The sequence below is a fragment of the Anguilla rostrata genome, chromosome 13 (genome assembly GCF_018555375.3).
Source record: "Anguilla rostrata isolate EN2019 chromosome 13, ASM1855537v3, whole genome shotgun sequence".
Taxonomy (NCBI): Eukaryota; Metazoa; Chordata; class Actinopteri; order Anguilliformes; family Anguillidae; genus Anguilla; species Anguilla rostrata.
This window is the reverse complement of record NC_057945.1, coordinates 37,335,753-37,355,351: the sequence shown is the minus strand read 5'-3', so window position 1 is coordinate 37,355,351 and position 19,599 is coordinate 37,335,753. Positions and strand designations below refer to the sequence as shown.

Genomic DNA, 19,599 nt, shown 5'->3' with positions numbered 1-19,599 from the left:
TAGAGATGGCTGTGTTTGAGGTAGATGTGCTTTTAGAGAGGGATGTGTCTGAGGCAGATGTGCTTTTAGAGATGTATGTGTATGAGGTAGATGTGCTTTTAGAGAGGGATGTGTATGAGGCAGATGTGCTTTTAGAGACAGATGTGTTTGAGGTAGATGTGCTGTTTGAGAGGGATGTTCCTGTCCTGTAATTGCACCTGTCCTTCACTAGAGTGCAGGGCCCACCTGTGGACTCAGACTGCACCACGCCCAGGTTAGCTACCTCACGAGCACCAGTTACCAAACTGGAAGCACAAGAAATTTTCAAAACTTGCAAAAAGGCGCGGAGAGACGTTCTTCTGGAAAATAGTGCCTCGTGGCTCTACCTGAAACTACACAGGGGTGCGTTTGCTTTTGTGGGCCTGACAGCACTTGACCTTTCACCTTTCACCTTTCCCGAATGCAACTCTAATCAATGGGGCACCGAGAAAAAAACTCTGGTGCGTATTCTCTGGTGGTTAACTTGCGGGGGAACCATGATTACAGAGAAAAAAGACAGATCTCTGTTACAGAGCAGCCTCACAATTATGTGCAGGCCCAGCACATTTAGGGTAATTTATTGCAGAAATTTTTTTTTGGGGTGGGTGGGGGGCTCTGAAATATATGCAGTTTATGCAGGCTTGAGAACAACATGTACCCATTCCACTGGTTTTGAGCACTGCTTTCTGTGACTCTGTCTGCCTTTTGTCCCTCATTTTAGTTCATCTACAATCGATATCAGAGTTTATGCCCATAGCAACAAGAAGCTAGCAGGTCCAGAAAGAAAGAAAAATATCATAATATTTGTGCAGTCAAAATGCAGCTGTATTTATACTATACATTTTAGTTAGTATTCTGTTCAGATTGAGTACTACAGTGCATAGTACATTGAAAACATAACTCACACTTAAAATGTAAGTATGCAAGTACTTGTAAATATGGGACAATAGTTCTAATACATGCATCAACGCCATACCAGTTTATATAGGGGACCCTCCTGTTGACTAAATAGACTGCATGGAGGTTTTGTGACAAATGGCTTTTTTAAAGGAGGTTTAATCCATTTTTAGTCCATTCTTAAATTGAGTTTGGTACGATATTTGCCTACAGCTCACCTACTCTTTTGAGTGAAGCTTACAGTACACGCACTATTGGATTATTTCTGCACTGTTTCTTAAGAACAGTAAAAAAATAGTTCAGGGTGTCACTGAAAATAGAAGCTTGAAGGCAAACATGACATTTTGTAGCATCTATGCTAATGAGTTCTCTGTCCACTCTGACGCATTTGGATTCGCAAATTTCTTTGAATTTCATTTTAATTTAGTTGTGTGTCTGTGTAAGAGAATGAGAGAGAGAGAATGTGTGTGAGTGTGTGTCTGTCTGTGTGTCTGTATGTGTAGGCACGCAAATACCTAATGAGTAAATGAATATGTCTTGCATAAAATATATTGGAGAAAATGCAGAATCATGTTGGTGTCCTTTATGTTCCAACACATCAGATGCAAATTTTCCCAGCTCCCCCGAAGCAATTTCATCACCTTCTGTTGACTTTGGATGGCAGATCGTGTTATGGCATCTGTGCGTGTGCATGTGTGTTTGTGTGTGTGTGTGTGTGTGTATGCAAACCCGGGCGTGCTTCTTGCTCTGCGTAAGGAGAGCGACTGCATCTGGGGCACGCGTGTGAGCGCACGTGTGTGTCTGGTGGTGTGTGTGCAATAAAAATTTAGGCAGCTCAGACGAGGGAGAAGAGCTGAGTTTAGACCTGTTGTGTAATGTAACCTGCCGTGTGCCGTCTCTTTGTTAATTGTCTCGTTGTGAATTTCTTTGGGGATATCGCTTGTGCAGTCGTGCCGATAAAGCTTTATTGAATTCACTATTTTAACTGAATAACAGTCCACTGCATTGAATGGGACCTGGCAGAAATGTTCGGCGATCATCCTTTCAGAAGAGCTCCTGATGGCCACTACAGCCCTCAGCCTGTCAACCTCTCAGTATCTGATGCCCCTCGCCCCACGAACCCAAACCCTAATCGTGCTCCCCCCCCCCCCCCCCCCATTAACACAGTGTGCATCCCTCCAGAGCTCTGCACACGGGAGGTGTTGGTGGCAGGAATGTTCCGCTCCATCCAGCCTTATGAGAACGGGCAGGTTAAGCATTGCAGTGCGATCGACTGATTTTCAGTGACCCCCCTCTCCTCCTCCCCCCACCCCCCCGCCTTGTTCCTCAAACTTGCACTTTGACCTCATTGAATCTGTTTAAAAAATAAAATAAAAATAAAAAAATTTTTATTCCTTCCTTTCCTCAGACGTGTAATGAGAACCTGACTCAGGCCAGGAGAAAAAGAGAAAGAGAGGGGAGAGTGAGTGAGTGACAGGGAGAGAGAGAGAGAGAGAGAGAGAGAGAGAGAGAGGGGGAATGATTGCTTGAAGACCACTTGAGGTTTCAGATTTCCCTCCTTTGCCCTCGAGCTTTCGAATCTCTCTCTCTCTCTCTCACTCCCTCTCTCTCTCTCTCTCCCCCCCCCCCTCACTCCCATTCAGCGCTCTGAGATTGCGGACGGTAGACTTGTAGGAGAAGAAAGCTCAGACTCGAGAGGACGAAACTGAAAGGAAGGAGGAAAACGGAGGAAGGTATGTGTGTGTTCGGGTTTTATTTTTCTACTTTGCTTGTCTTTGAGCGGAAAATTGAGGAAGAAAACCTCCGGTTTCCGATTACCTTTTGTGATCTCAGAGATTTCTAGGAGTGCGGAGTTTGCCCAAAGCTTCTCATCTTTCTCTGACACGATAGAGGAGTTCATAGGTGTGCTGCGGTGAAGCAATGGGTGTAACCTTATCCAGAGAGGGAGAGAAACGGAGAAAGAGGGATTAAAGAGAGAGATAGCGATGAAAGAGGGATTACGGAGAGAGCTAGAGACCATGCACACATGCGTATGGGATTGTGCGTGTGTGTGTGTGTGTGTGTGTGTGTGTGTGTGTGTGTGTGTGTGTGTGTGTGTGTGTGTGTGTGTGTGTGTGTGTGTGTGTGTGTGTGTGTGTGTGTGTGTGTGAGAGAATCCGATGCAAGAGAAGCCCTGAAAGATTTGTTTTATTAGGTCTGAACTCCTGTATTGTCAGGTGTTAACGGGAGATGCCTCGCTCCACGTGAGGCTGAGATGTTACGCGCGGGTCACTCCGGTGCTCCTCCTGCGGCTCGCTCCCTGTGGTTTAATTTAAAAATCAGTGCACCGGACCTCCCCGGCTGACCCGTCCGTCCGTCTCCTTTAACCCTTTCACGTGCGAGGTCACAAATGTGCGATTAGAACCTTCTTAAAAGAACATTCTAATGCTGATGTAAAAAAAAAAAATCACTGCGGTGGAGTTCTAGAACAGTGACGTTTGAATTTTGAAAAAAGCCTTTTAAAAAAAGCCTGCTCTTCAGAGGGTTAAGCCGAAGCAGTTTCTGGATGTGGGCCCGGCATGTTGGTCTTTATGCTACTTACTTCCATGTGGTTGAACTCCACATGTGTTTTTATTTATTTATTTTTTCTTGGTCTTTCGCTTGAGCGATGCAGGGAATACTCTTTGTGCGTGTGAGTTTGATTGCCTGCGCCTGTCCGGCTGTGCGCTCCTGATTCAGTGCTACTGTAGCAGCTTCGTGAATTTATTTATCTGAATTCTTGTAAGGACACTTGTAAGGAGAATGGCAGCCTGTGGTTGCCACATACGTAGGTAAACTCTAACCTTTGACCCTCATCTAAATGCTATTAACATTTGAAAAAAATAAAAATAATAATAATAAGGAAGGTAAGAAATTAAATTTCATCACTGTATACACAGATTGATATTTGAATTCCTTCAAGAGCACAATTTTGTATTGATATTTATGGCTGTATAAAGAGCTCATACATTTCCTTTCACTCCAGAGTGTATTTTGAGTGTATTTCACTATAAAATAATTCAGGTTGAAAATGGAAAATGCGTTTTCTCTTAAGTCCTATATATATTTTTTTGGCGGGCTAAATGACCTGTTATATTCAGGCTCGAAGGAACCGGTCAGATTCGTATTCGTGATGGGATCGAGAGAGTCCATGAGCACTGCGTGGAAGTCAAAGCCAAAAGATGAAACATTGGGTGGGAAATTTTTACAAATTTCAGCCTTATGTCTAATTGCTACTAACGAACTGAGGGCACCACAGGAGTGAAGTGGTGTTCCTGGTTTGCCACAGTGGAGCTCAGTGCTCGAGGCTGAGATGCAGAACTTATTTGATCCAAACACCCCCACCTCACTGGTCCGGCTGGTGGTATCAAAGCGTGGTCACTGCAGGGCGTATCTGGAGCGCTGGGGCCGGGGTTGAAAGAGGAAAGAGCTCCAAAGCAAATTAAATCACAAGCTAGCTTCTAAGAGGGGGAAAGCTCCCTTTCTGAAGTTTTAAAAATACTCATTTATATGATATACGTATGTTTGACATTATTTCAGTCTTAGTATTTGTTTTAATTTGGCCCAGACTGTTATTGTGTGTGATTACGGATATTTGGGATATGTACAAGAGTTTCCAGCAACCTTCTGATTTTTATAATGGTAGGTATAGGTCATTTAACATAACATAACATAACACAGCGCAGCACAGCACAGCACAGCACAGCACAGCACAGCACAGCACAGCACAATGATGAGAACAGGCCATTCAGCCCAACAATGCTCGCCATTTTCCTGACTGAACTACTGCCTTGTTTACCTACAGACTAGATAGTATCTAACACCGTATCAAGCCTGGTCTTGAAAATCTCCATGGTTTCGGCCCCTGCTATGTGAACTGGCAGGCCATTCTGCACATTGACTGCTCTCTGCATGAAAAAAAAGTCTTCCTAAAAAATGATTCCAAATGAAAACATTCTTCTTTCCTTTGGTGGTCTGAAGCAAGAAAGTATGCTTCAGGTAACTCCGAAATTCCACCGCGGCTTGCACAGTGACACTACACCTCCAGAGGCTGTGCATGTGTGTTTTACCCAATTATTCTTCAAAAGAATGATGTTTTAATATTATTTTTGGTTGGATCTGTTTCCCATGGCACATGAAATGAAACTGCAGTGCTTACGGAAATAAGTTCTGGCACTGTTCACAAACTGATCTGTACGTTTATAGTAGTGGATAAACGCTATGGAATTAATCTGGGCATATGTACAGCCTCTGGAAACCCTAACGTCACTATGCAAGCTTCTGGGGAGTTACCTGAGGTGTATTTTCTTTCTTTAGACCATGAACTCTGACTGCTCCTGTTTCTGCCATTGTAAAGTGCCCAGGTCATCAGAAAATGAAATATTCTTTTATCGTGCATGAAACTTGTTTAAGGTAAAAGAAATGTGTGCTGAAAATGTTATAATATCAAAAAAGAAAACCCAGAAAAAGTAAACTATTCTTTAAAAAAAAAAAAAAAAAATCCCCAAGATGCCCAGCCGATGCTTCACAGTCTGGAGTACAAACACTCGCCCCCTTAGGGGGGTTTGTCCCAAAACATCGCACAGCGCTCAACCTTTTGAAGTTACCCTGGATGAACTGTAGGAGTGCCTGTTTGGGCGGACCCCAGACCCTCCAGCCGAACCACGCCCGCTCCCCGACAGTCTGGGTGGCTGTTTTGGCGGATTGCACCACGTTAGGGGGTCGGGGTCCTGTGTTTGTTACCAGTATACTGCAGGCTGGAATTCCAATGAGGCCTTTGATTGAACAAGGCACCCAAAACCAAAAATCTTTAGTAAACATTGAGGCAAATTGATAATATGTTTTATTTATTATTATTATTTTTTTAAAGTAAGCTGTGTAACGTGGCCCTGAATGTGGGTGTCTCCTTGGTGAATTAATAGCAGAATGCAATGTTGTGCTCTGACTCTTGTCTTTGGGATGAATCCCTTCTCTGTGGAAAGCGGTGGGGGATCGGGGGGTAATAGGGGGTCGGGGGTGTAATGGGGGGGGGTCCTGGCGTCGGGTGAAAAGTTACTCGGGCAGCGGGACAAGCTGGAGCTGGCACCGTCCCGCAGGTTTGGGAGAGGTGAACAAAAAGCCCAGCGATGGCGGGCGAGCGGGAAGAATGCTCCGCTTGTCCCTGATGAACGAGTGCTTTTAGCGCCAGTCTGCGTGGGTGCGTGTGTGTGCCCGCCACTGGGCACCGCTGCCCAAAACGCACCCGCCCGTGAAACAATCATTCATTTTCAGATTTTCTTTTTTTTTTTTTTTTTTTTTTACAATTCCATTAGCAGTCAATACTTTATGAATCCCCTGGACTCTTTTTTTTTTTTTTTTTTTTTTAAACACTTTTTCAGTGAGAGAAAGACAGCAGCTGCCCCTGGTTTTCTTGGCAAGAAAATATTTAGCTTATCATTTTCTACTGGAAAAAAAAAAAAAGAACAAAAAAGCCTTGGCACCATTTTAGGCCAAAGCGCTTGCCAGTCACTCTGTGATGTAAACAGAGCTAGGAGAGCACTTTTCATTTGAGGTGCAGCCGACTGTAAACCTGATTGCTCTTCGGTAATCGCCCTGTTTGTGCTTAAGAATGCACGGGACTCAAGATGTGCCCCAGATGAAAGCCGATTTTAAACGACAGGGAAAAAGGTTGGTAAACAGTTGCACGTCCTGTCCTTGGGGGTGGGGGGGGGGGGAGAGAGAGAGAGAAAAGAAAGAGGACTGTCTGACTTGCGGTGAGCCAGGACTTTTATTTGCAGTCGCCTGAAGTTCCAAAAAACCCGCAACGCCACCTGTTTATCGCCCGGGCCGGTCCAGACCTCCGTCTCGCCCGCCGCAAATTAGACCCCTAGGAGGTGATGGATGACTGTAATGAGAAGGAGAGGCTCTCAACCGGCAGGTTGGTCAGCGGTGTGTGTGTGTGTGTGTGTGTGTGTGTGTGTGTGTGTGCGTGTGTGTGTGTGTGTGTGTGTGTACCTGTGTGTGTGTGTGTGTGTGTGTGTGTGTGCGTGTGTGTGTGTGTGTGTGTGTTTGTCTGGGGCCGTGCCCTCCTCTTCAAAGTGTAATAACAGTAGGGGTAGTCTGGGACGCTATAGTGGGGGTGTCGACTGGCCTTGGGGGGTGGGGGGGGGGGGGGGGGGGGGCTTGGGGTGGGGGTGTGCGACTTTCAGGTCTTCTTCTGGTGACAGCCGGAGTCTGAGGATTGAATGATGGTGTGTTCATGTGCTGAGATCTGTTATCTCGATCTGTCATTATTTCCCAAACGGGTTTGTCAGAAGTGTGTATTATTCCGGTTGAGGAATCCCCCCTTCCTGGCCACTCTGTGAATTAATGTTTGTATTTCCCGTATGGGACGCTGGCCAAACAAATAGCTGCTGCCTCTCCGTAATGAGAAGGTGAGAAAATTGCAGCGTTTTGTTACAAGGCCAGTCTTTCCCTCCAGCCCTTCTCTGGGTACCAAACATCTGTTTTTCTTTGGTTTGTTTTTTGCAGTACACATAAAAAGGCCACTGTCAAGACAGGTTGTGATGCTGTGAGCCTGCTGATTAAGTTTGCTGTTTTCAGTCACGCTTACGGTGGACCTGTAGAATATCCGTACAAGTCAGACTGGCATACACTTACGAAATAAAAGACATATACTTGGCATATACCAACTAAATGCCAATCAAGTCTAAGTCTAATCAAGTCAAGTCTGGATGCTAATTTCAGTGTTTATTACTATCAAAATTCTAATTTCAAATTATATACAGCGCATGTTAAGTGGTAACATGGCAACTGCCTAGATAGACTAGACAGAGTCTTTTGAAGCCTGCATCCTACAAGTGTGAATCCTGAGGGCAGGTAGATAGGCGCTGATTGGCCGTCTCCAGGATACAGACGGGTGAGTCGCGTGTTCCTGTGGAGACCTGCCCTGCCCTGCCCTAGGGCCCGGCTCAGGGAGGCTGCAAACCACGAGGAAGACGACGGTGGTGTCATCACTGGCGTCCACCCGGCCTTCAGGCAGTTAACATCCCTACTAAGCACACACACACATACACATACACACATACACACAACTGCGTGCACACACACGTATATACAGACACACACACACACGCATTATTATTATTACTAACTTCCTGTGCATTTTGAATGAGTGAGTGGGAGAGTATGGTTGGCAGCCATTTTGGTTATTTCACACGTTTAGGCCTGGGTCCACTTGGAGCATAAATGGCAAATCTTTGAGTGCTACTCAAGATCAGCATCAGAACTTTTTACACCTGCCGTTTGTAATGGACGTGATTTCCTGGGAATGTTGGCTTTTCGCATGAGAGTGCCTTTCACTGCCCTTAACTTGAAGGGGAATTATTTTTATTCACGGTGAAAGAAAATGTCTGCCATTCTTTATTCCTGCAGCTTCTCGCTTGGGTTAGTTCTCTCATTAAAATATTCAAATTCAGTTTCAATTCCTTTCATGGAAAGCGGCTGTGCATCTAAATGTCATGTTTATCAAGCAGTAATTCGAGTCATCTTATGGGAGCACGAATACTTGGGGAATATGTCATGAATCGATCGGTTATGGAATACACTGCAAGCATTGCTAATTGAATTTTTGTGCTGTATTACATGCAAATGACACAATTCCCTCCAAGGCAAACTCAATTTTCCAGACCTAGTAAACATCTTACTATAGACCAGTGGCTCCTAAATGACGTTCTCCCTGGCTGAACCCGTGGTTTGTTAGCGCTGTGCTGTCATACTCTGTGTTATTCACGGAACTGTGCGGTCACAGCAGCTCTGTGAAACACAGGGAATAACTCCTGTCTAGCGTTTTTAATGCTGAGGGAGTGTGGGGGGAAATCCCAGTTCTACTTCAGCGATGAGAAACTTGGTCCTGCAAGAAAAAGTAACCGATGGAAACTGCGTAGTTGGAGGCCCTGAGGATTTTAACCGGCCTTGGGTTCGATTTGTGTCGGCTTGGTGTGCGTGTCTCCATTCAAAAAAAAAAGTTGACATTGTAAATAAGTAAGTACTGTTAAAAATGACATGTTCTTCTTTTAGAGAACTTGTGATTTGTTTATTTTTTCCTGTTAAGAAAGCAACATGAATGTGAATTGTGAGTAGACGTGTAATGGAGAGGTTGCGGGTTTGATTCCCAGCCTGATGCATTGCCCATTGTACCCTTTAGTCCTTACATTGATTTGCCTCAGTAAATAACCAGCAGCATAAATGGCTTGTGCACTCTCAAAGACACGGTTCCAAAAAGGCTTCTCAGTTTCTCTATAGAGCAACCCTGTCAAGTTCACGGGTTCTTTGTCGGGCAAAAGGATTCAATCTGGGAGCTTTGACACTCTTCACACCTACTATAGATGGTCCCATAAACAACTAAATGGGTTCTTCTACAGAAACATGCCAAAGAACCCTTATTTCTTACAGTATATGTTATAAAGATTAAATCTGAGTAAGTCTCTCTTGATTGAGGCATTTGTTAAATGACAAAATGTATTGTAATGCGATAGGTAGAGGAAACAGCAGCTCAAGCTTGCCCCACTGTTTGAGTGAAGAAGACTGAAGGGGGAATTGTTTGGAGGATTATTGTGTGGATTTAGATTGGGGGATTCCAAAAGACAGACAGAGATAGATCACAATGAGTCAGACAGGCTTTGTGTATTCACTGCAAAAAACAAGCAGCAGCACAATCTGTGACTTGATGCTACAGCTTAACCATCAAATGTTTGGATTAATTGTGAGGGCGGCACTCGTAGTTATTGCGCTGTTATTTTTGTGAATGGACAGGTTAAAACATACCCAGCCTGTTGGTTTTCTGCCAGTTCTCCAAAATATTTTCCACTGACTTTTCTATTGGTTTTCCACTTGTTTTAGAGCTTCCTATGGGTTCTGGTGGGTCAACAAGTACAGGTAGAGTTAAAAACACCTGGAGTTCTGCAACTTATTAAATTTATAACTGTAAGGTACATTCCATTGTTTTTTTTTTTTTTGTTTTTTTTGGAGTGTACAATGTGGCCCCAATGTGTTATCCACACGCCCCCCTGTACTCTATAAAAGGCTGTTGGGACTGGCAGGACCGAAGAGCTCTTGGGTTTGGAAAAACAGTCAGAAACGTAGACACTATTTTAAAAATGTTCATAAGTTCATAAATCTCACGTGAGGTCACTGCCGGTGAAACCCTGAACGAAATAACTAACAGACATGAGCGCTGTGGTCTTATCCATGGAAGCGGGTTCGGTTGGTGATGATGATGAGGAGGAGGATGATGAGCGGCATTTGAGCAGCACTTTCATGGATCTTTAAGCACTTTACTTTGGTTGAGGGTCAAATCAGATGCAAACAACAGACATATCAATCATTCCCCCTCCTCTTCAGTTACTGTAAAGATTTAAATGTGCATTGTATCTGTGCGTTTTATGAAGGGGGGTGGCGGGGAGGGGGGGGGGGGGGGCTGGACAGGGGGGTTGGTGTCTGTCGTAGGGCGACATGGTTAGAATACTGTGATGGTGTTGCATAATGGTTAGAGAACTGGGCTCGTAGCCTGAAGGCAGAAAACTGCCGTTGTACCCCTGAGCAAGGCACTCGACCTGAATTTCTTAAGTAAATGTCAAGCTGTGGAGATGGATATGAAGTAAAATTCAAAAGCTGTGTAAATCACTCTGGATGAGAGTGCCGGCAGCAGGCCTGTGATAGAAATGTCAGCCGTCTCAGTAATGGCCCCGTTAACGTTTTCGGTGGGGAAAAGCCTGAGAAACGGCGTCTAGGCGTTCGGGTCAGGACCCAACAACCTTTCGATTGAGAAGTGAAAATTGTCTGGGCTGACTAGGATGTAGCCAGGCAGTGTCTGGGTAAAACATGAGCCATATTGTGGTTATTAACATCTCTCAGCCTAGATTTCCACCCTTCTACATGTCTAGATTTCGGCTTTTGCTCACTGTCGGGGGTTGGGGGGAAGGAGAGGGGTGGGGGGGGGGGGTACCTGGCTGGGTACCTGGGCATGGGAAGGGTTAAGTCCTCCGCTCCCCCTTCGACGGTGGTTAATAATTGGCGGACTGGCGTAGTGTTGGAAACGGTCTGGAGGGGGCGCTCCGCTTCAATCCGGTTGCTCCTGTGGGGAATGCAAGCCATATGTGCGCCGGTTCAGCTGCCGGAGAAGAAAAGAAATTACCGACTGCGAAAGACCTGATTGTTTCTGCTTTTCTTCCTTAAATTCCTCTCATACCGGCTCTGCACCCTGGCTGGGTTTCAGCAGACAGACGGCGAGCGAGAGAGAGAGAGAGAGAGAAGGAGTGAGAGAGAGAGAGAGAAGTACAAGAAAGAGAGAGGGGTGGAGAGCATGAGAGAGCGGGTTAGCCCTGGACATGGAAGCTGTGAGGTAGGTCCGTGTGTTTGAGGATGTTTGTTTGTTAGTTTGTTTTTCAAATGAGCGGACGCTATTGAGCGACGTTTTGATTGACAGCGCCGTGGGCGGGTCCAGCGGTGTCGCACCCTGAGGTGTTTGTGCGGTGCCAGGCCGAGGATAAAGAGGAGTCTGTACGGAGAGGAGGCGGGGTCAAAGAGCGTTCCGCACATGGCAGCCTATAGATACGCGGGGATCCCTAGAAGCCAGTTACTGAGAGGAAGACAGAACAGGAGCCAGGGGTCGTAGAAATAAACAGCTTCTCTGCCGTTTGTAACACTGAAGCAGTACTGAACTATGAACATCGGACCTGCGTGTGTGTGTGTGTGTGTGTGCGTGTGTCTCTGTGTGTGTGCGTGTATGCCTGTGTGTGTGTGCACGTGTGTGTGCATGCGTCTGTGTATGCCTGTCTCTGAGTCTGCATTTTTTGAAACATGCTAGTTTTGTTTTTTTTTTTTTCTTGCTCATTTTCAAAAAGCTTACCAATGAAACTTTGGAGGGTTGACCCTGTCTAAACCTGCCGTTGCTGGCTCTTTATTTGTTCTGACTTTATCTGCCAGCCCTGTTCCAGGTGATGAACGGCAGTAGCATTCCGCTCGCTTCCTAAACGTGCGCCTTCCAAACAAGTCCTCTCTTGATCTCGCCCGGAGAACGGTGCTTTCTGATTGGACGGGTAAACAGTAAACAGTACCTCAGACGCAGCGTTGACGGGTTTGATTTTCTTCTGAAGCTGCTTTTTCTGTTGACCGGCCTTACAGTGGCTTTGCTGGATTCGTTGCCTGGATTTTGTAGGCTTGGTTCTTTTATTGTTCGGGGAGAAAAATGTACTTGGAGGTATGGCGGAGGCGGATGGGTGTGTTTAGTTACTCCGAGCCAGTCGTCCTGGCTCGGAGACTCAAAACGAAACGCTCTCCAATCCCGACTTGTTTTTGGCAGACGCGAGGATTTTCTGTCGCGGTTTCGGTGCGAGGACTTCCTGCAGGTTTCGCTTCAGTTCACTGGTAATAAAGTTCAGTCAGAGGATACGTCAACGGCCGCTCGCTGTGCATTTTTAAAGTGTTGAAACAGTGATGATAAATTTGACTAGGGATCATGAACATAATGGAACAGAAACTACCCAGTGTATACAGAGGTGCTAAAAAAATCTTAAATATCCGGTTGAATACCAAGTTAGTGAGACTGAAACCTTCAGAAGATCCATGTCAAGCTTGAACTTCTGTCAAAGGCACATTTTTTCACTTATGTATTCAGAAGGTTATGTTTTTTCTTTTAAAATTCCTTTAAGAAAATAATGCGACTGAAGTTATGCTGCAATATCAGCAGACCATCAGCCACACAGCCAGACAGATTAGGTAAACAACATTAATGGCTGCCACAGTACACAGTACACACACACACCCCAGAAAGGGTATCAGAGAAAAAACGAATGAACAGATTGTGAAAGGGAGGTGGCCTGGCAGTCTAAGCTCATAGTTGCAGAAAGAAGTTAATTGAGGGTTAGACGTTATCCATTAAACACAACCTGGGAGGCAGGTTTTAGTACCAGACTTGCTGTGTGCATCTTGCGCTGCAAACACCAAAAAATAAGTCAATCTTAACAAGCATTTTTGTCTTGTATTTAAACTCAATTTCTATTACTTTTTTTTTTTGTTAAATAAGGCAAAAAGATTTCCAATGAGGTGAGAGAGTTTGACTCATTTCAAGATTTGCCAATTGGGGAAGACAGTTTAACTTGACAAACCAACAGTAACTTAAAACAGGATAATATCTTCTACTTGAGAAAAAAAGATCTTAAGTCTCAGCAGAAGACTAAAGTAGTTGTTAAGGCAGACTTGTTTTTGCTGTGTGTGAGCAGTATGTGTGTCTCCGGCCTGCTAGCAGACCTGCTGAAAGGCTTCGCGTGTTTGTCAGTGTGCTGTGGGCAGCGTGATGTGTCACATGTGTCTGGTCTGCACCTGGGCAGGTATGAGTGCACCTGGACACGCCAACATTCTCCGAACGGTGTCAAGGACACGCGTGGGCCCCACTGTCCCGGGACGATGGGCTTGCTACATAGTACTCAAGCGACCTCTTTCCCCCCCCCCCCCCCCCCATCCGTGTCTTGGCCCAAAACTTCACGGGGCTGTGATCCCAGCACTGCCGGACCACACGGTTCCTACCTGTGGAATTATTCGGAGGATAGACTTTCGGGGAAGGGGAGAGGATGGGGGGAAACATTCTAGTTGTCAGGAATGTGCAGTGACTCTTCTCTCCAGCTGGGATGTTTTCTCCCCCCCCCCCAATCTCCCCCCTCCCTCCACCCCCCATGGTGAACAACCCCCTTCTCACACCAATTGGGCCTAAGGCACACCAATCACTCCACAAGAGCCTGTGCTCTTAGTCATCTCTCTCCTCCCTGGACGGGCACGTCTAAGAGAGCTCAGGTCACAGGGATGATTATTGTCCTCGCTGAGATTTGCCCTGACTCACACCTGGCTTTGATCACCTCAGCAAAGACTACAGTTTTAATGGGAGAAAAAAAAAAACGCAGCAGCAGCAACCGCTGATTATTCACAGGTAAGGGAAGAGACCCGGGGTTTGATTATTAGCTGAACGATTAGATGAATATCGAACACTGACTCTTGTTCGGTTAGGTGATAAAAAAAAATGAAGGGAAATCCAGTTTATTCGCATAAATATTCATAAAGCTGAGCCACTAAGAGCCTGTCATGAAGAGACCGGATCAGCTGATGTTGTTGGTTGTCCTGGCTGAACGCCTGAGTTCAGGCAGGTCCACAGGGACGCCATTTGCATTTCGCTATGAGGAGAGACGTTTGTAAACAGGCAGCAGCCAGGGCCACGGGCAGATGGTGCAATTAATTTGCCCTACCTGCCCCACTTGCCCCAACACCGCTGTTCTTCTTCTCTGCCAACCTCCATCCATGGAATACTTATCTTTGCCTCACAATTACCCAGATGCAAGGGTTGCTATTTTGGCAAGTTTAGTGATCGCCAAAATAAACTTCACGCGTTTGTTTAAGGAAAACAATAGTGCATTCATTTGTAAGGCGAAGTTAAGGAAAGGTGATACAATCTGGGTCTTTTTGAAAGTCTTTGCCTTTTTGGCTTTTTTGCTTTGTGTGGGCCCTTATTCGAATAGGATGTTGGCGTTTCGTTTTTGGCTCAGCGGCGTGAGAGCTTCTGGGTTCAACGAAACGCAGTTTCTGCCGTGCCGACGGTTCGGCGGCGACTGTGTTTTTGTCACGTCCCTCAGCGGGTGGAACTACAGGAGCGTAACCGCTCTGCGAAATATACCGAGAGCGGGATGGGCTGCTGAACCGAAATGGTGTAGCCGTGTTTGTAAAAAAAAAAAAAACAAAACAAACAAAAAAAACGCCTTCTCATGCATTTCCTGTACCTGTTGTTTGTGGGCGGTGAAGCTTACGAAATCCCCGAAATTCCGACCCGACAGGTAATCCGTGTCAGGCGCCTTTTTCCTCGTGTCAGTGCTGATTTGGCTCGCTCGGTGCCCGAGCGGAAAACGGCGTGTCACGGAAGTCTTTCCTGGCGTGATTCCATCAGGGCAGACCCGATTGGGCAAACCTCTGCAAGCGAGGCCGGCGCGTCACGGCGACGGCAGGCAAGCCGACTCATCGCTCGACGGTTTCCGAGGCTCGTCTTGCACCCTTGGCAGAGGCCGTGCCCGCGAACCCATCTCTGCGGCCTTAGGTTCTTCACGCTGGTGACATCATTCTCCTGACCGGATTAGGACCTTCCGGGTCTTACTCACTAATGTAAACAAGGGCAGGCCATCGGCCGCCATAAACGCAACGCGTTCCCTCTGTGTCGCCCATTTCACCATATTTACCTTACCTTTCGTTTCCATGGCAAAGCTGATTATTTTAGCGTTATTTTATTTCCGCTATTTATTCAGGGGTGGGTAATTGGAGTAATTGCGTGGGTTGGGTATTTTCCAGTACAATGGACGCCGTTGTTTTTCGCCACTCCTTGCTCGCTCCATCAGGAGGGGCTCGGTAAATTCAGATAAGAGCCGGCTTCCTGTGTTATCTCGGCTTAATCGGAGTGCGATACTCTCTCCCAGAACTGAATTGAGTTTTGAAAGCCGTGCTGTTTTACCTACATCAGTTTAAGCTGAGTCTCAAGTCTTTTATTGTGTACCCTCATGCAACAGTCATAACAGAGAGATTGAAAAAAACGGAAGTTATGCGCTTGGTGCAGAATTGAATTATTCCCATATTGTACATAAATTCCACAACTGATGAGTGGCAGAACAGCAAACACAATGGGGTTTAATTTGAATTGATCCTTCTTTATAAACAATACTTGTTTGTATCCTGCTGTTATTTTAAAAGCATTTCTTATTTTTTTTCTGTCTCATGAATTGCACAGTCAACGTCTTTACAGGAAGTCCTTTGCTCTGTGCTGTACCGGTGTACTGTGTAAACATTCTTTGGTGTATATAAAGAAATCAGAGCCCAGAGGCCTTATAATGAGTGCTTGGCCGTCTCTGAACGCCTATAACTGAAGGTCTTTTTTCCACAGCTGTAGTTTATTTATTTATTTTTTGTTTTTTTTACTCTGCCTTTGTATGGTTTACTGCATGCGAAAACAGTAGCTTATTTATCCATGCATCTGGCTGGAGCTTCACTACTGTATCTCAGCTTTTTCTACAGCCAGTATGGATATCAGTGCGCCCCAATGACAGTATTCGCACCTGGAGAGCTTAGTGTGCGCAATTTGAGCCTTGCAATTAGGTGCTTTCAGTGAGGAAGATTCCTCTTGTTTTTTTTTGTTGTTTTTTTTGGTTGGATGTTGTGGGGGGCAGGGGAGGGGTTAGGGGCTCGGTAGGGTGGGGTGGGTAGTGCCACTTACAGACGACCTAATATATTTAGTTGTCAATTTCATGAACGTTGCTTTATCCGTTGACTAGCTGTACTATTCCGATAGCAATTCAATTTGTATTCCATCTGCCCGAGTACCATTTTTTTTTTTATTGGAGGTGTACAGCGTCAAGAAAAAACGATTAGTGCTTTTCCACTAATGTGACTGACTGCGGAGGAAGTCTTGTTCTGGAGAGGAGACGGAGGTCGGCGTACGTGTGGGTGTTTATATGGATCACTCTCCTCGCGTTTGCTCTGTCTCTGTCTGAGCAGGCAGCTGCTGAGTCAAACCAAATGCACTTCTCATATTTGAGTGAAATTTCTCAGAAAGTAGTTTGATTTTCTGCCAAGGCTAGTGCGTCAAACATTGCCAATCTTTTATGAAGTTCACCTGCGTGCCTGCTGTGTGGCTCACCACTTATAAAGGGCGCTGTGTGTCTGAAATAAAACTATCAGTCCACATGGTGCACAATCACACTACACTATACTGTGTACACTTAAATAGTCGCCGTATTTTTCTCATTGCTTTTGAATCAGAAAATATTAAATATAGAAGTGCAATTGGGTGGTTTTGGTGACCTGACCTATATTAACCAACCTTTTTATGAAAGTCAGCAGTTAAAGTCTCTGGCTGATTTGGCTCATTAAATTTGGAAGAGACGGCCAGAGTTCAAAGCTTTCTTTTTTAATCTGTTCCTATAATTTAGGCTGACAAATTGCAGTTGCTGCGCAAACAGCCTTGTTAACTCCGCAAGGTTGACTTCTTCCAGCTGTGGCCGTGTTGTGATAAGTTTCGAGGGAAGTCTTTTTCTTGATCCGTCTTACTTAGTCAGAGAGTTATGCAGTTTGTGGGGGGGGGGGGGAAGAAAAAACTTCCTTGTGTGTATGAATCTTTCCTGTTGTCTGTGCAGTGCTGTCTGTGAGATAACAGCTGGCATAGTTACTGTCAGCTCCCTCATGCATGACTTCTGCTGAATCAAAAGCCTGCTGCACACTGGCCTGAACCTCACTGTAAAGAAAAGAACAGCAGCGGTAGTCAGACACACCAAGCAGTTACAGTACTTACTCTTTCTGGCATTATAACAACTGTTTTATTTTCCTGCTCTGGACTGCCAACTGTCAACAGAAAATTCTAGGATGCATATTTATGTGTTTTTATGACTATACCTGTACCCACACTCATTCATTCATTCATTCATTCAAAAAATAAGATTTAAAAAAAATCCAAAAAAACGACTTTTCAGGAAACAGGAAAGAAGATATTGCAATAGCGCTGGAATTAAATGCCGCCTGTTTTTAGCGTATCGTATTGTGGAGGAAGCAGTAACTCAACGCATTATTGCATGAAACACACGCATGCTAATAAAACAGGAATAAAGGATGTCAGAAGGTTCGGTTTAACCAGATGAATAGGTGAGGAAAGGGTGCTTTACTATTTTACTTACAGCACACAAAGTGTACTTCCATGCATTTTGTGTACAGACTTGGAACCTGTCCAGGTGTGGATGTGTTAGAAATGCTCACTGTTTCTGTACAGATTGGTGTGATGTCATCTCCCAGACAAGATCTCTCCAGGAATTGTTATCAGCATTCTTCATTTTGGTTATCTACAATAATACAATACAATAATAATAATAATTGGGGGTGGGCAGTGTATTATAATGTGTAAAGAGTTGGTCTTGCAACCTAAAGGTCATAGGTTTGATTCCCACTGCCGTTGTACCCTTGAGCAAGGTACCTAACCTGCATTGCTTCATCTTATATCCAGCTGTATAAATGGACGCGATGTAAATACTATATTATTTGTATAGCCTTGCTGCGGTGTAGCATGACGGTTAGCAGTCCGTGTTTATGCTTACGAAGTTCCCAGCTGAGGCTCCCACGTGCGTACCTTTGAGCCAAGGTGCTTACCCTGAATCACGTCAGCAAACGCACAGCGGCATGTGAATGGATTATTTACATGGATAGAGACGCTCTACAGAGCGATTACTTAATGTACGTGACCTTTTCGCTCTGGATGAAAATGGGTCCATGTCCTTGCGAATGGCTTAAGAACACTGATGTTTAAGTGTAATTAGCGTAGCTTGTCCGCTGCGGCGATCGTATGAACCGCGCTGTGCTCGTCGAGCTCAAAGTCAGCCGCCGTTGTTCCTTGAAAAGCTGCGCGCTAGCCTCTGTTATCCTCGGTGGCTTGTTGTGAAAGGGACAGGCTAATCCCACAGGGGCAGTGTTGTTCTGCTGGAAATGCCAGGATGGGCCTTAAGGCTGCAGGAAGTGCAGACCTCACTTCATCAACACTAGCAGAGCCTCAACGAAAGAGCAAATAATTACACCCCAACCCCTCCGCCCTGCCCCCTCCCCCCCGACCCTCCCACAAAATACCTCTGAGTACTGATGAGTGTTACCTGGGTTTTTTGCCGTTGCAGTTTTTTTCCACAGTACTGAATGAGTAATTTAAGGTGAACCATGGTTTGGGGATTTCTGATGCCAGTGCTGCTGGTCGGCTGTGTCCTGGAAGGAACGCACTCATCTGTGTTTTAATACAACGCTTCATTCACAATTACATCGCTCATTAACTATGCGGCTACCACATTTAGCTTTGAGGATACGAGGAAAGGTGACTGTAGTCAGTGGTGGCTGGTCTGAGCGGGCAAGGGAGGCAGTGTAGCATAATGGGTAAGGAGTTGGTCTCGTAACCTAGAAGTCACAGGTTCGATTCCCTGGTAGGTGCCGTTGTACCCTTGAGCAAGGTACTTAACCTGCATTGCTTCAGTATATATATCCAGCCGTATAAATGGATGCAATGTAAATGCTATGTAATAAGTTCTGCAAGTTGCTCTGGATAAGAGCGTCTGCTAAATATCTGTAATGTAATGTACAGTGAGGCAACGCTTGCTCGAGTTTGAGCGAGAGAAGAGAGGAAACAAAATAAACCCGATTTATTAATCTGTACGCTCATTATTACCATTTCAATTCATGTTTTAAGAGGGTTTCTGCTCAGTTTCAACCTTTCAGCATGGGTTCTGTGTGGTGCTTGCCTCCCTTGCGATAAGACCCATGAGCCGCTACTGACTGCAGTCAGAAAAATCACTTTTGTAATGACGTGCAGCACGGCAGACCTGAGCTGGCAGTCAGTCATGCTAATCTTGAGGGTAAAAAGTAAGACGGTGCTTTACACACTAATGAGGACGCCTTCGGTTCTGAGAAGGCTATGATCTGTTGCCATGGTCATTACACGGTGTGATAGATATTCATTCATTTTGATTTGCTACCATGGTCATTACACGGTGTGATGGATGTCCATTCATTTTGCAGCACTGGTTGCTAACACTAGTTTGAAATGACCCTGATTTGAGGTTATTATTACCCATAATGCTGTGC

General features: G+C 45.3%; 1 protein-coding gene across 7 annotated transcripts in view; it reads left to right on the top strand.

Annotated features, from left to right (window-relative positions):
- plekha6 (pleckstrin homology domain containing, family A member 6) overlaps nucleotides 1–19,599 on the top strand; it is a 104,677-nt gene that overhangs the window by 23,533 nt on the left and 61,545 nt on the right. The window contains exon 3 of one of the 7 annotated variants that reach the window (XM_064306238.1): nucleotides 2,559–2,648. The exons of 4 other annotated variants lie outside the window; for them this stretch is intronic. Coding sequence is in view for 2 of the 3 variants with exons in the window: in XM_064306233.1 (XP_064162303.1) it covers nucleotides 6,810–6,850 (41 nt within the window). In the remaining variant the exon portion in view is untranslated. Of the gene's footprint in view, nucleotides 1–2,558; nucleotides 2,649–6,726; nucleotides 6,851–11,052; nucleotides 11,315–19,599 lie in introns of those variants that run through there. 2 more of the 7 variants (XM_064306233.1, XM_064306235.1) reach the window with 2 other exon arrangements.